The sequence below is a fragment of the Crinia signifera genome, chromosome 8 (assembly GCF_055691185.1).
Source record: "Crinia signifera chromosome 8, ASM5569118v1, whole genome shotgun sequence".
Lineage (NCBI taxonomy): Eukaryota > Metazoa > Chordata > Amphibia > Anura > Myobatrachidae > Crinia > Crinia signifera.
In genome coordinates, this window is record NC_139224.1 from 161,624,752 (window position 1) to 161,637,118 (window position 12,367).

Sequence of the window (12,367 nt, forward strand, 5' to 3'; positions counted from 1 at the left end):
AATTTTTGTTCCCAAATGCCGGTGAAATTACCATTAAGCTCCTCTTGTATGTCACATACAAGAGGAGCTTAATGGTCATTTCACCGGTCTCAATGATGCGCATACAGCAGTCAGTTTGGACCCGTTCACTTTCCAGCTCAGGAGAGAACAGGGATCAGGGCTGTAGACCACAGTGATTCCTAATAACATTCCTAAAAGCAGAGCAAAGTGCTGCAAAACACAGCAACCAATCAGATGGCTTATTTTTTTTTTTTGTGAACTGTGCAGAAAAATAAGACAGCTTAACCCTTTGAGTGCCAAGTGAATTTGTCAGAATAGGTGTAAAAATTGCCAAACAAACATTTTTATTCATCGTAAGGACCTGTAACGTTTACCTTTATATAGGAAATATCATCTTTTTTACATATTTTTTATTTGAATTTATATAACAAATGTGAGCGACGCTGGCACTTTTAGCGGATATTTTGAACATCTCTCACAGAGATGTTGGCACACAAAGGGTTAAATGCGGTTACTCGCTTCAGGCTAATCTCAGAAATAGCCCTTAATATATGATGGATGGTGCAGGGAGACATTGTGCTGGCCGATACACAGCCGATGTTTTGCAACTGCGCACGTTTGAAAAGTTCAGAAAACCTCTATGGGTCCCAAACAGTATCAGATATGTGGCGGGAAAGTGATGGACGTTTCCATGGCTGCCACGAGAAATTGTAGGACCAGGGCCTGACAAAATAGGCAGCACCCACCCACCCCCTTCTCAAAACCGCGGCATGCTTGGTAGGACCCCCAGATTTCAGGAATATGTGAACTTTGTTCATGACAAATTATACTTGTTAGACCCCAGTACTGGGCCCTCCTTTCTGCCTAGGCCCGGGTCTGAAGTCCTGACAGTCCCCCCCTGATGGCGGCCCAGGACATTTCCTAACGCTGATTGGGAGGTGGCTAGTAGTAACCGCACAACTGGTCCGCTCAGTGGGCTCAGTCATGTCATCCATGTAACTCATTATTCTGAGAAATACCATCTCTGGGAATCTGCTGGTGAATATTTAATCCCACCTTGGCCATGTGCTCTGGGGCAGAACATATCGGCCTCCGTCCTCTCACTTCACAGGTTAGTACATTAATACTATAGTGAAGGGTATGGGATAGAGGTTACAGGGGGAGATGTATCAAGCTTTGGTGTGTGATAAAGTATAGAAGTTGCCCAATGCAGCCAGTCCTTTTATAACTGTCATTTCAAAGACTGTGCTAGATAAATGTCAGCTTGAAGATGATTGGTGCTTGGCAACTTCTCTATTTGACCAGACTCCAAGGCTTGATGCATCTCCCCCACATTGTTCAAGTTTATCCAATGTGGAGACATTTTCAGGCTCAATATATGAGAATATTCTCTGTCTCTCACCTGTGAGGTCACTAGTTTCCAGTAAATTGATTTGCTGAACATTGCTCCCGCCTACATACTAGCTGCGTTTATTGGGCCTGATTCATGTTCATATGGTATTGCACAGCCATAAGGATACATCTGTGTAATTCTGTGTAATTATTGTTCTATAATCCTGTAGGAGATAGACACCTCGGGTGACAAAAAGTTTAGTGGTCCCCCGTATTTCTGAAACCAGCCCTGGACTCTTGGACCGGTCCTGTTTCCAAAAATCCGGGGACAAAAAAATCATGGGGTCCCCCGTATTTTGAAACCAGCACCGGGCTCCAACAGCCCGCGGTGTCATGCCACAGCCGGGGGACACTTTTTACATATGGTCCCCCGGCCAAAACATGAGCACCGTGGCTGGTCAGCCTTGGACGGGGTACCTGGGGGAGTGGGGACACCCCCAATAAAGCGGTCCCCCCCTCAGGCTTCACCCGTCCAGGGATGAAGCCCGGGGCTGTCACCGGCGTCCATGGCCAGTGGACACCGGCCTGATAGGGTTAAACCATGCATACATAACATTTTTTATACAAGTGAACTACAAGTGCCAGCAGGCCTCCCCCACATGCTGGGACTTGGTGAACCACAAGTCCCAGCATGCAGGGCATTAATGGGCCCGCTGGGACTTGTAGTTCACCTGTAAAAAGAATGTTAAAATAAAACACAGACACACATAAAAGTATAACTTTATCACACACACCTCAATTTTACACCAAAATACTTACAGCACCAGGGTCCAGCGCTGCCTCCATCCTCCACACCAGCTCACCCCGCGGGGTGAGCCAGCTTCCTCCGTCGCCGCTAACATCTTCTATAGCGCTGTCCCAGCACTACAGAGGCTGTTAGCGTGGTTGGGTCTATGCATCTCCATGGAGATGCATAGCTCAGCCCTAATTGGCTGAAAGCGTCTCAATGAACATGCATAGAGCCAACCACGCTAACAGCCTCTGTAGTGCTGGGACAGTGCTATAGAAGCTGTTAGCAGCGACGGAGGAAGCTGGCTCACCCCGCTGTCAGCGCGGGGTGAGCTGGTTTGGAGGATGGAGGCAGCGCTGGACCCTGGTGCTGTAAGTATGTTGGTGTAAAATTGAGGTGATTATCCTAGAATACCAGAACTGTATTTTATAGCATGCAATATGACTTATGAGTTTTACCATATCTGACAGACTTACCATATATACTCGAGTATAAGCCTACTTTTTCAGAAAAAAATTTATGCTGAAAAAGCCCCCCTCGGATTAAACTCGACTGAGGGTCCCACTTGAGTCAATAAGTTTTCCCAGTTTTTTGTTGTAAAATTAGGTGCCTTGGCTTATAATCGGGTCGACGTATATACGGTAGATAATCATAAGGCCCCCCCATACACTTGTGCAAGGTATCCCATGGAGGCTCACAGGCAAAAGCTCCGCAACTACCGGCCAGGGTAGTTTTGTATACAATGTAGCTGCAGGTTACCATGGATCCTTGAGGCAGCCATGACGATCTCCGGATTCAATCCGAGGTAAATCACGTACAATATTTGTTATAAAGTTATGTAAAAAATATTCACCAGGTAAAGGGTATAATATAAGCACTGCAAAGGTCATTATAAAGGTCGGCGAGGTCAGATAACATTGACCCCTGTATATAATGTTCCTCCTCTGTTTCTAGTGTCTGGGGAGTTCTGCCCCTCTATGATGCTGACAGAAGAGATGGATCACCATGTACAACACACAGGGAGGAGTGATGTCATCAAACACTTTGTCCGTGATGTCACTGAAAGCTCCAACAATAGCATGGCATACAACCTCAGTAAGTCTCGTATGAATGGCGATAATGAGTATTATTTATCAACCATTGGGTTTGTAAAAATTGCTGATATATATTTTCCATGCCAACGTCCCGGGTTTCGCTTTCAATAAAATTCCTAAGTTAAAAACTGCTGACAAAAGTGATTTCACAAACCTTCTTTAGGGGGAAATCTGCTAAGATGGGAGTTGTATATCACATGGGATGTTGCTATGGGTAACCAATCAGAATCGACTTCTTTTTTATTTAGCACCTTCCAGAAGATAATAGATAGTATTTGATTGGTTGCCCATATAACAAAATCCAATGTGAAATAGAACTCCCATCTTAGTCAATTTGGGCCATAGTGCCTGGTGTGCACCGTTCTATACAGTATAATGAGATAAACATGTCTTTATGGTAGGATGTTGAGATGCTATGACCAGCAGGGGGCAGTGTCTAGTTGATCATCATCCTCCTACATATATATTTATAGAGTATGACATATTGGAAAAAAAATTGGGTTGCGATAACAATAATAAATGTTATATTTGATTAATTAGCATAAAATTAGCGTTAAATAAGTAAAATAAAAATTGTGTGCAGATCGTTCAGATACTTAATTTTCAGTAGCTCTTTATACGTATCTATAATGATGTATGACATCGGTACATGCTTATTATCTACTGTCCCAGAATCTCAAGGAGACTCACAAATTTAAGGGGAGACCCCTGGGACCCGGAAGGAAGCAGGGTTATGGTATAGAAGATCGGCGATATCTAGTTAGAGGCCTAAAAATAGACGGCAGCATCTAGTAACAGATAATCAACGCAAGCAAAAAGGTTGACATGAACGTGGTTGACAGTGAAAAGGCTGACACAAGGTTTTCATGCTTTTTTGTGCCTCTGTCGACATATGTCGACATGGACACCGTGTATAAGCATGGCTCGCTGAGCTTGGCACACTATTATATGTCCACTGGAATGTAGTCAGTTTAAAAAAAACAACATGAAAATCTTGTGTCGACCATGTCCATGAGGGGCTAACGTTGGTAATCTTGGGTACAATGGGATAGTGATGGAGAGAGGGAGCGATCGCCGGTAATCTTGGATCTATGGGGATAGCGATGGAAGCAATATACCAACAAACCAGCTAACTGTCATTTTTCAAACCCATCCTGTAACATGGCAGTTTGGAGCTGATTGCCTGGTAATTTACCTCTCTGCAAGGCTTAGTACACAGGCCCCATGCGGTGTTATTGTCTCCTGTGCACCCTACATTATGGGTGTGTGACTGTCCTGAGCGCCTTGATTGTAAAATAATTATTTGCAAAGCGCTTTTACAAACAGGCTTTTTACGTCAGATAAGTCTGTTGAGTATTTTGCCAACAACGGTGTAAATGTCTGACTCACCCTGAGTGCTCAATGTTTATGGCTCAGTCACTCCCAGATCATTTGAATGACAATAAATCTTTGAGTTTTCTGCTTTAAGCAATTTAATAAGCCAGCAATGTAAGCAGTCCCAGCTAACACCCACTGTCCTCTCCCGTAATACAGCGTCTTCTTCCTTGTTCTGTCTCCCTGAACGTCACTGCTGAGCAGCCTCAGGCTTTCAAGCTGGAGGTGGGCAGGGTAGGCTGAGACTTGCAGTTCAACAACAGATGGAAAGATAAAGGTGTGGTGCATGGGGGTCCCTGAGGACTAGGGGTTTACTGCTGCCCTGTCACCCTCTACCTGTCACCCACTGTTTTCCCTGTGACTCGTTCTGCCTCTCCCTGTCACCCACTGCTGTGTTGCATATTGTTAACTTGGGTTGGGGTGGTGGAGGGGGGCCCAAGTTATATTTGTGCACCTGGGCCTACAACCCACAAATTCTGCCGCTGAATCGGCGTGAATGAAGGCCCTGATTCAGGACCGCTCACTAAGCAGCGGTTGTTAACTGCTTAGCAAGTGACTTAACGCCGACTGTCCGAGAGCCCTACTGACCTTTATTTCCTTTGGTGTCCGCCGAAGAGGGGGCGGGTCCTGACGTGGTGCAACGTCAGCCTCCTGCCCCACTGGGCGTTCCCCAGCTTTGGGCCGACGTCCGACCCCCGCCCGTCTCCCTCCCCTACCTTTTCGAAAGCCTCGGAGAGTATGATACTCACTGAAGGTGTTCACACTGTCCCCAAAACATCGGAACAGGGGCGAATTCAGCCCTTTTGAGTGTTCCTGAATTACCCCACAATGAGTGTGGATGAGAAATACAGATCTTTCAAAGAGAAAAGAGGTCAGTTTGGGGGATATTTAGAGATAAGTGATTGTACGTTGGTGTGAGAGATAATGAGAGAATGGATTTCAGTTTTAGCGGTTCTTGCTGTAAGGTATGGGTGTATTCTAGATATGATTTTGAGACAGCCTGAATGTGGGGAACAAGGGCACTTCAGAGTCCAGAATGACACATAAGCAGCGAGCTTCTGGGGTAGGTTTGATTGTCGAGTTATCAGCAATGATAGAGATATCAGGTAAGTAACTACTATTATGGAAATATTCTATTATTAATATGCAATACATATTGATGCTCAAAAGGAGTAGAGTGCTGACGGAGCACCGGAACCCCCCAAGGCTCGTATCTTTGTATCCACATTGTTCACCGCATCTGTTATACATGTGTGAAGAATGTGCAGGGTCCCCATCAGACCCTTGTATGAAATGAATGAGATTCTGTACTTGCATCCCAAAGGCTTAAACTGTAATGTACTGTACAACCTAGGAGAAAAGTCACTTTTAATCCCTTTGTCTTTGTTGAGCAGCTACTCCCCTGGCAGCCACCGAAGTATCTCACGGTAGAAGTTGGCCTTATCTGGTGGGATTCGTGGTGATCGCCATCTGCCTGTCTCTCCTTATTGCTCTTGCTGCCAAGTGTAAAGTCTTCCACCGGTATTTCCGCAGTTACCGGCATCGCCCCTTGCCAGACAACGAGTGGATAAACGAGTCCCATGGCGACCTGCCTGGGGTACCTCTTCCACCACAGGAAGACGAGGACGGGTTTATAGAGGACAATTATATCCAGCCAGGAGACCGCCATGATGATTTGGATGAGGATGACATTAGTATAGCATCGAATGAATTGCAAGACGACTCGCTGAAGCTCGGAACCTCCAACTTCAACAGCACTTTTAGGCCGTTGTGATCCAGGGGACATGTTATAAGAAACAACTGAGCATCTTCAGAGGATCATTGATGGTCCTATCTCCTGAGTTCCCAACACAAGCATAAGACGCTGATAGAGCATGGCCAAATATAAAGGTTCTGGTGTCTGAGGATGTATAGACTGTGTTCATAATTTGCATTTAGGAATTTTAGTTACCCAAATTCCTTGGTAATGGTAAGAGCCATGAGAATGATTACTTGGCTACTGTAAATTATCCTACGTCTTTATAACTAAGGGATGTAGGATTGTACCGCTAGCCATGTAGGATTGTACCGCTAGCCATACACTGGCTAGTCTGGCAGACCCCACCACCATGCACACTCCAAATACCCCGCTCACTCACACACTTTCCTCACTACTAACTGCTGTTAGGAGGCTGGGCTATGGCTCCCACTACAGGGCCGGTGCAAGGCCATATTGATGATGATGACCAGTAGTGATCTAGTTGTAGGCATCTCATGATGTATCTTGATTTCTGCATCAGCTCTCTATTATCCGGACAAGGAGCCCATTTTCCACTGAATATTTGCAAATATTTAATATCCCCTGAATAAATTACAGAGGGAGCACAGCAGATACTTGCTGCAATTCCTCCATTCCGCCGGCAGCCGCACTCCCCTAGGTTTCTATGGGGAATAAGATGCTGACACCATTGTCTTAGCCAGCAAAGAGTTCCCCAAGAGCCCTCCCTGGCAATGGCCGCAGATAGGGTGACCAACTCATCCCTTTAATCCAGGACACATATTAATTACACAGGTTCTGTGGCTGGCTTTCACCTGGTTTTAAACTGCCACACCTCAAGACTCCATCTGCCCCAGCTGCCTGTGTTTGTGGGTAAGCACATGGCGATGTATGTTGGGGTGGTGCTCTGCATCATGTGATCGGAGGCATCAGAAGGGTCACAGAACACAGGAGTGCACATGATGTCGCTTATAATGCAAAAACAATTATCTTCAGCGAGATTGATGCCCCCGATTTAGTGGTTGGCTACCAGATTCATACTGTACATTCTCGGAGGTAGGGGATGTGGCGTGTCGAGCTGGGCTTTCAGCGGATGGCACCAACCAACTACACTTTTCTCAGGAAAGAGCATTTATTGGTGCATTTCTAACACTGTAATAACAATTGTAAATAAAGACCCAATGTCATTTTATTCTCATGAGTTATTTGACATATTAAAGAGTAATAAAAAAGATGAAAGCAAGGAGATATTGGGCCGGAGGGTACGGGAGGCGACGGACCGGAGGATGGTGCCATGTATGCTGCTGCTCACTCTGTTTCCATGTCGAGTTGAGATTGCCGGAAACATGGCCAAAACCTTTTGGTTTTGGTTTGTGTTTCCGTCAAAAGCAGGTGGATTAGCGGCTATTCTGTCAATCCACCTGGTTTTTGGCAAGTCGGAAAATTTCGACCTCCTGAAAAAAAACAGCCAGCATGAAACCCCTTTAGACCTATTCATGTCGAAAACTGCCATCTTTTCGGCAAGACGGCAGTTTCCACAGTGATTGTATATACCCCATTGGGTAGTTTTTTTTCTGGTTTCTTTTTCGCAAAGGACCAAAGATACAGTATGCAGTCCAGAGTAGGGTGGGGGAAGTGTGCACTCAGGAAGAAGTCCCTCCCCACCAGCTTTTATGGGAGAGGCCCTGCTTCCTACAGATCATATTCAACATCAACTTTCACTCCCACCACCCCAGCAGCACCCCTGAGACAGGGAGAGGGAGACTCCCAGCCTATTCCTGCTCTGGAGTGCAAAAAGCAGGACCTGGAGCTATGGAGGAGGTCAGTGTGCCCAATTCAGGACTGAAGCCCAGGGGTGACTGTCTGCTATGGTCTCCTGTATTCATGCCCCTGTTTCATATCATACTATTGAACCTGTGCAGGAAACTGTACACATATGTCTTATGTTATGTGAAAAATGCAGATAAGGCTGGACAAATTGTAAACTCATCTTTATTAAAAGATACGGAAATCTGTAATATATTAGCTTTTCATTAAATAATCATCATTCATTTGTAATGAAAAAATATATTTTGTACCATGTCTTATTACAATATTAGCATCTTAGATGCATCAAGACAGCGATGTCACATTCCACCCTCTGTCTGTGATATTCCACTTTGTACTGATTTTTTTGGGATGTTGCCCAGTGCCTGATTGGGATGTTGCCCAGTGCCCGGGGCTTGTTAGCTATCACCCGTCCCGATGTACTGTGGGGGGTAAAGTTCTTAAGGTGACTGCCAGGTGGCTGTGCCAATGTAACTTACTGATAGAATCATTACTTTATGTACATTGTGCTACAGTGCCAGCTGGGCAGCCTAACACCAAAGTCTCCTTCACACGCCACAAGCATTAGATTCTACATGTCAGTTGTATATCCTTCATTACATGCACATGGGCAGTATGACTGGCGAGTCCCTGAGCGCCCATCATTTCATATGTATTAGACTAGGACAGTGATGGCTTAGCTTGCTGTTGTTGAACTACACATCCCAGCATACCCTGCATCAGTTTTAGCATGGCCAAAGGGCACCTGGAACCTTTAATCAGGCCCTGATGTTGCCCATAGCAACCAATCAGAATCTCCTTAATTATTTAGCACCTTCTAGAACAGGGGTGGCCAAACCGGTCCTCGAGATCTACGAATGGTCCATGTTTTCCAGATCACCTAGCTGGTGCACAGGTGTAGTCATTACTAACTGTCACATTCCCCAGATCACCTAGCTGGTGCACAGCTGTAGTCATTACTAACTGTCACATTCCCCAGATCACCTAGCTGGTGCACAGCTGTAGTCATTACTAACTGTCCCATCCCCCAGATCACCTAGCTGGTGCACAGCTGTAGTCATTACTAACTTTCACATTCCCCAGATCACCTAGCTGGTGCACAGCTGTAGTCATTACTAACTGTCATATTCCCCAGATCACCTAGCCGGTGCACAGCTGTAGTCATTACTAACTGTCCCATCCCCCAGATCATCTAGCTGGTGCACAGCTGTAGTCATTACTAACTGTCACATTCCCCAGATCACCTAGCTGCTGCACAGCTGTAGTCATTACTAACTGTCACATTCCCCAGATCACCTAGTTGGTGCACAGCTGTAGTCATTACTAACTGTCATATTCCCCAGATCACCTAGCTGGTGCACAGCTGTAGTCATTACTAACTGTCACATTCCCCAGATCACCTAGCTGCTGCACAGTTGTAGTCATTACTAACTGTCACATTCCCCAGATCACCTAGCTGCTGCACAGCTGTAGTCATTACTAACTGTCACATTCCCCAGATCACCTAGCTGCTTCACAGCTGTAGTCATTACTAACTGTCACATTCCCCAGATCACCTAGTTGGTGCACAGCTGTAGTCATTACTAACTGTCACATTCCCCAGATCACCTAGTTGGTGCACAGCTGTAGTCATTACTAACTGTCACATTCCCCAGATCACCTAGCTGGTGCACAGCTGTAGTCATTACTAACTGTCACATTCCCCAGATCACCTAGCTGGTGCACAGGTGCAGTCATTACTAACTGTCACGTTTTAAAACCTGCTGCATTCATTCCTACTATAGATCCACAGGTTGCCTGGAAAACATGCACCGTTGGTAGATCTTGAGGACAGGTTTGGCCACCCCTGTTCTAGAAGATAATAGATAGGATATGATTGGTTGCTATGGGCAACATCCCATTTTCAATAGCACTCCCATCTTAGTAAATAAACTGCGTAGTGAGCCCTCTAAGGAGAGCACAAGAGGGGAACTTGGCCACAGCTTCTACTTATTTTTTATCGAATGGACTTGATAACTGCTAGCTACAAGCTAATGGGTTGCTATGGGCAACGTCTCCAACTGTCCACTTCTGCAAGGGATACATTTACTAAAGCTTCTAAAAATTCTGTCTATCATTTCTCTATTTCTCTGATTGGTTGCTATGGGCAACAGAAGCTTTTTAAAGTAAGCAATCCCATCAGATGCAATACTATTTCGGCCCCCAAAAATCGGGCTATTACCGCAATTTAGTCATTATTGGGCCCCCGGTGATATCGCGACTCAGATGGCTGCTTCCTGCAGATTATGCTCGATATGTGCTGGGTATTGAAGCAAAATATTGAAACATGGGACCTTACTCAGGCCGGTTTGCACGGCCGTGCGCGTTCCATGTATGCGCTTTTGTGTGTGCATTTCTGCACATGTGCATGCCACCCATGGCAAACAAACTGTACGCTGGGTGCACCCATCTTTGCGGGCATGGGGCAGCGTTACCATATTTCATGGGGGGGGGGGGGGCAGCTGACATTCACTGAATGGCAGCTGCCCGCCCACTTCCGGAGATCTGTGAGCATTAAGAATCTTTTTGAATCTTTTTGATCTAGCGGTGTTCCTGTCCTTTTTGTTTTCCTTTAATGTAAACCCAGTTCCACAGCGTCATTAGGCAGGATGTACCAAGCAGCGGCTATTGTGCAGATGCTCAACACATATGTACTGACATTTGCGATGAGCAACACAAATTGCAGCTCTCCCGATATGAGCTGTCTTCTGTATTCCCTGCCGCTTCCTGGACTTCTGGGTCTGTGACCCGGGAGTCCCTCTGCGCATGCACAGGGATGCTGGCAGCTGAGGAGCATGCTGGGAGGAATCCGTGCCGGATCCTTCACACAGCAGCGCTGCAGAGAGGAGCCCATAGGCTTCTAGGGGGTTATGCCGGGAGGGGCTTTAGTTCATTAAAAAATGAGGTAAAAATACAGAAAAACAGGGTTTTTACCGCATCTTTCTTTATGTGCAAATGAAAGGAAAGGGGCAGACTGAGCAGCTGTTCTAGCAGGATAAAAATAAATCTTCTGCGGTCATTGTAGCTTTTGCAGGGCAGAAAGACAAGTTCTATAAAATGTTTAACAAACTGAAAAATCCACTTTGTTTTATTATGCCCCAAAAGGAGAACTAAAGTACCCTAATATTTATGTTCCAATATTCCACAATGCCACAAAGTGGTAAAGCTATGGCATTTTTCTAAAATAAATGACCCCATTGCCAGTGGCGTAAGTTCATCCCAGTTGCCCGGAGGCAAGGTAAGTACTGGGGCCCCCCAAATAGCTCATTCAGTAGAACTGGTTAGTGATCAGTATCTGCGGAATACAACAAATCATGTAAGAAATGAGTAGTGTTAAAACCACCAGTTTCTTTGGAAATGTAGCAGAAATTAAAGGAATGAAAGAATGTGGAATATTGGAATTTCAACACTGAAAATGACACAAAGATTTGAAAGCAGAATACAAAATAAGTTGTGGTGTAACACCCACAACACTGAAGGAAGGGTCTGCGTAGTTCTATGATCAGATTATACAGTATGAAGGTAACAAACCAGTAGGATTCTGGGGAGGATTATCAAGGCTTCCAAAGAGGACTACTGGGGGTGTTGCTCCGAGCAGCCAAATTAGAATCTAGTTATCTTCTTATAGTATGCACTAGATCATTGGTTCCCAAGCCTGGTCCTCAAGTACCCCCCAACAGTGCAAGCTTTCCAGGTCACCCAGCAGGTGCACAGGTGCACTCATTATTCAGACACATTTTAAAAGACCCACAGGTGGAGCTAATTCTTTCACTTGTGATTCTGTAAGGAAACCTGGAAAATGTGCACTGTTAGGGGAAACTTGAGGATCAGGGTTAGCAACCACTGCACTAGACCAGGAGTTCTCAGGACCTCACCTAGTTCACGTTTTCCAGGTCGCCTGACAGGTGAACTCATTACTCATTGACACATTTTAAAAGATCCACAGGTGGAGCTAATTAATTCACTTCTGTGAGGAGACCTGCAAAACATGCACTGTGTGGACCAAGTTTGGGAACCTGTGCACTAGACAAATGATAGCTACAATATGATTGGTAAATCATATAGATAAATCGGTACTTGTGTATTTTCACGGTGCCCGATATATCGGATGCAATATCGGCCGATGTATCGATGCGATCCGAACCAATTTTTGAC

The 12,367-nt window shown here is 45.4% G+C and overlaps 1 protein-coding gene across 1 annotated transcript in view; it reads left to right on the forward strand.

Moving 5' to 3' along the window:
• The window catches only part of C8H1orf210 (chromosome 8 C1orf210 homolog), a 62,712-nt gene extending 55,168 nt beyond the window's left edge, over positions 1-7,544 (forward strand). The window contains exons 4-5 of the mRNA XM_083157580.1: positions 3,077-3,217; positions 5,985-7,544. Coding sequence (XP_083013706.1) covers positions 3,077-3,217; positions 5,985-6,364 — 521 coding nt within the window. The 3' untranslated portion in view covers positions 6,365-7,544. The remainder of the gene's footprint in view (positions 1-3,076; positions 3,218-5,984) is intronic.
• The last annotated feature ends 4,823 nt before the right edge of the window (positions 7,545-12,367 follow it).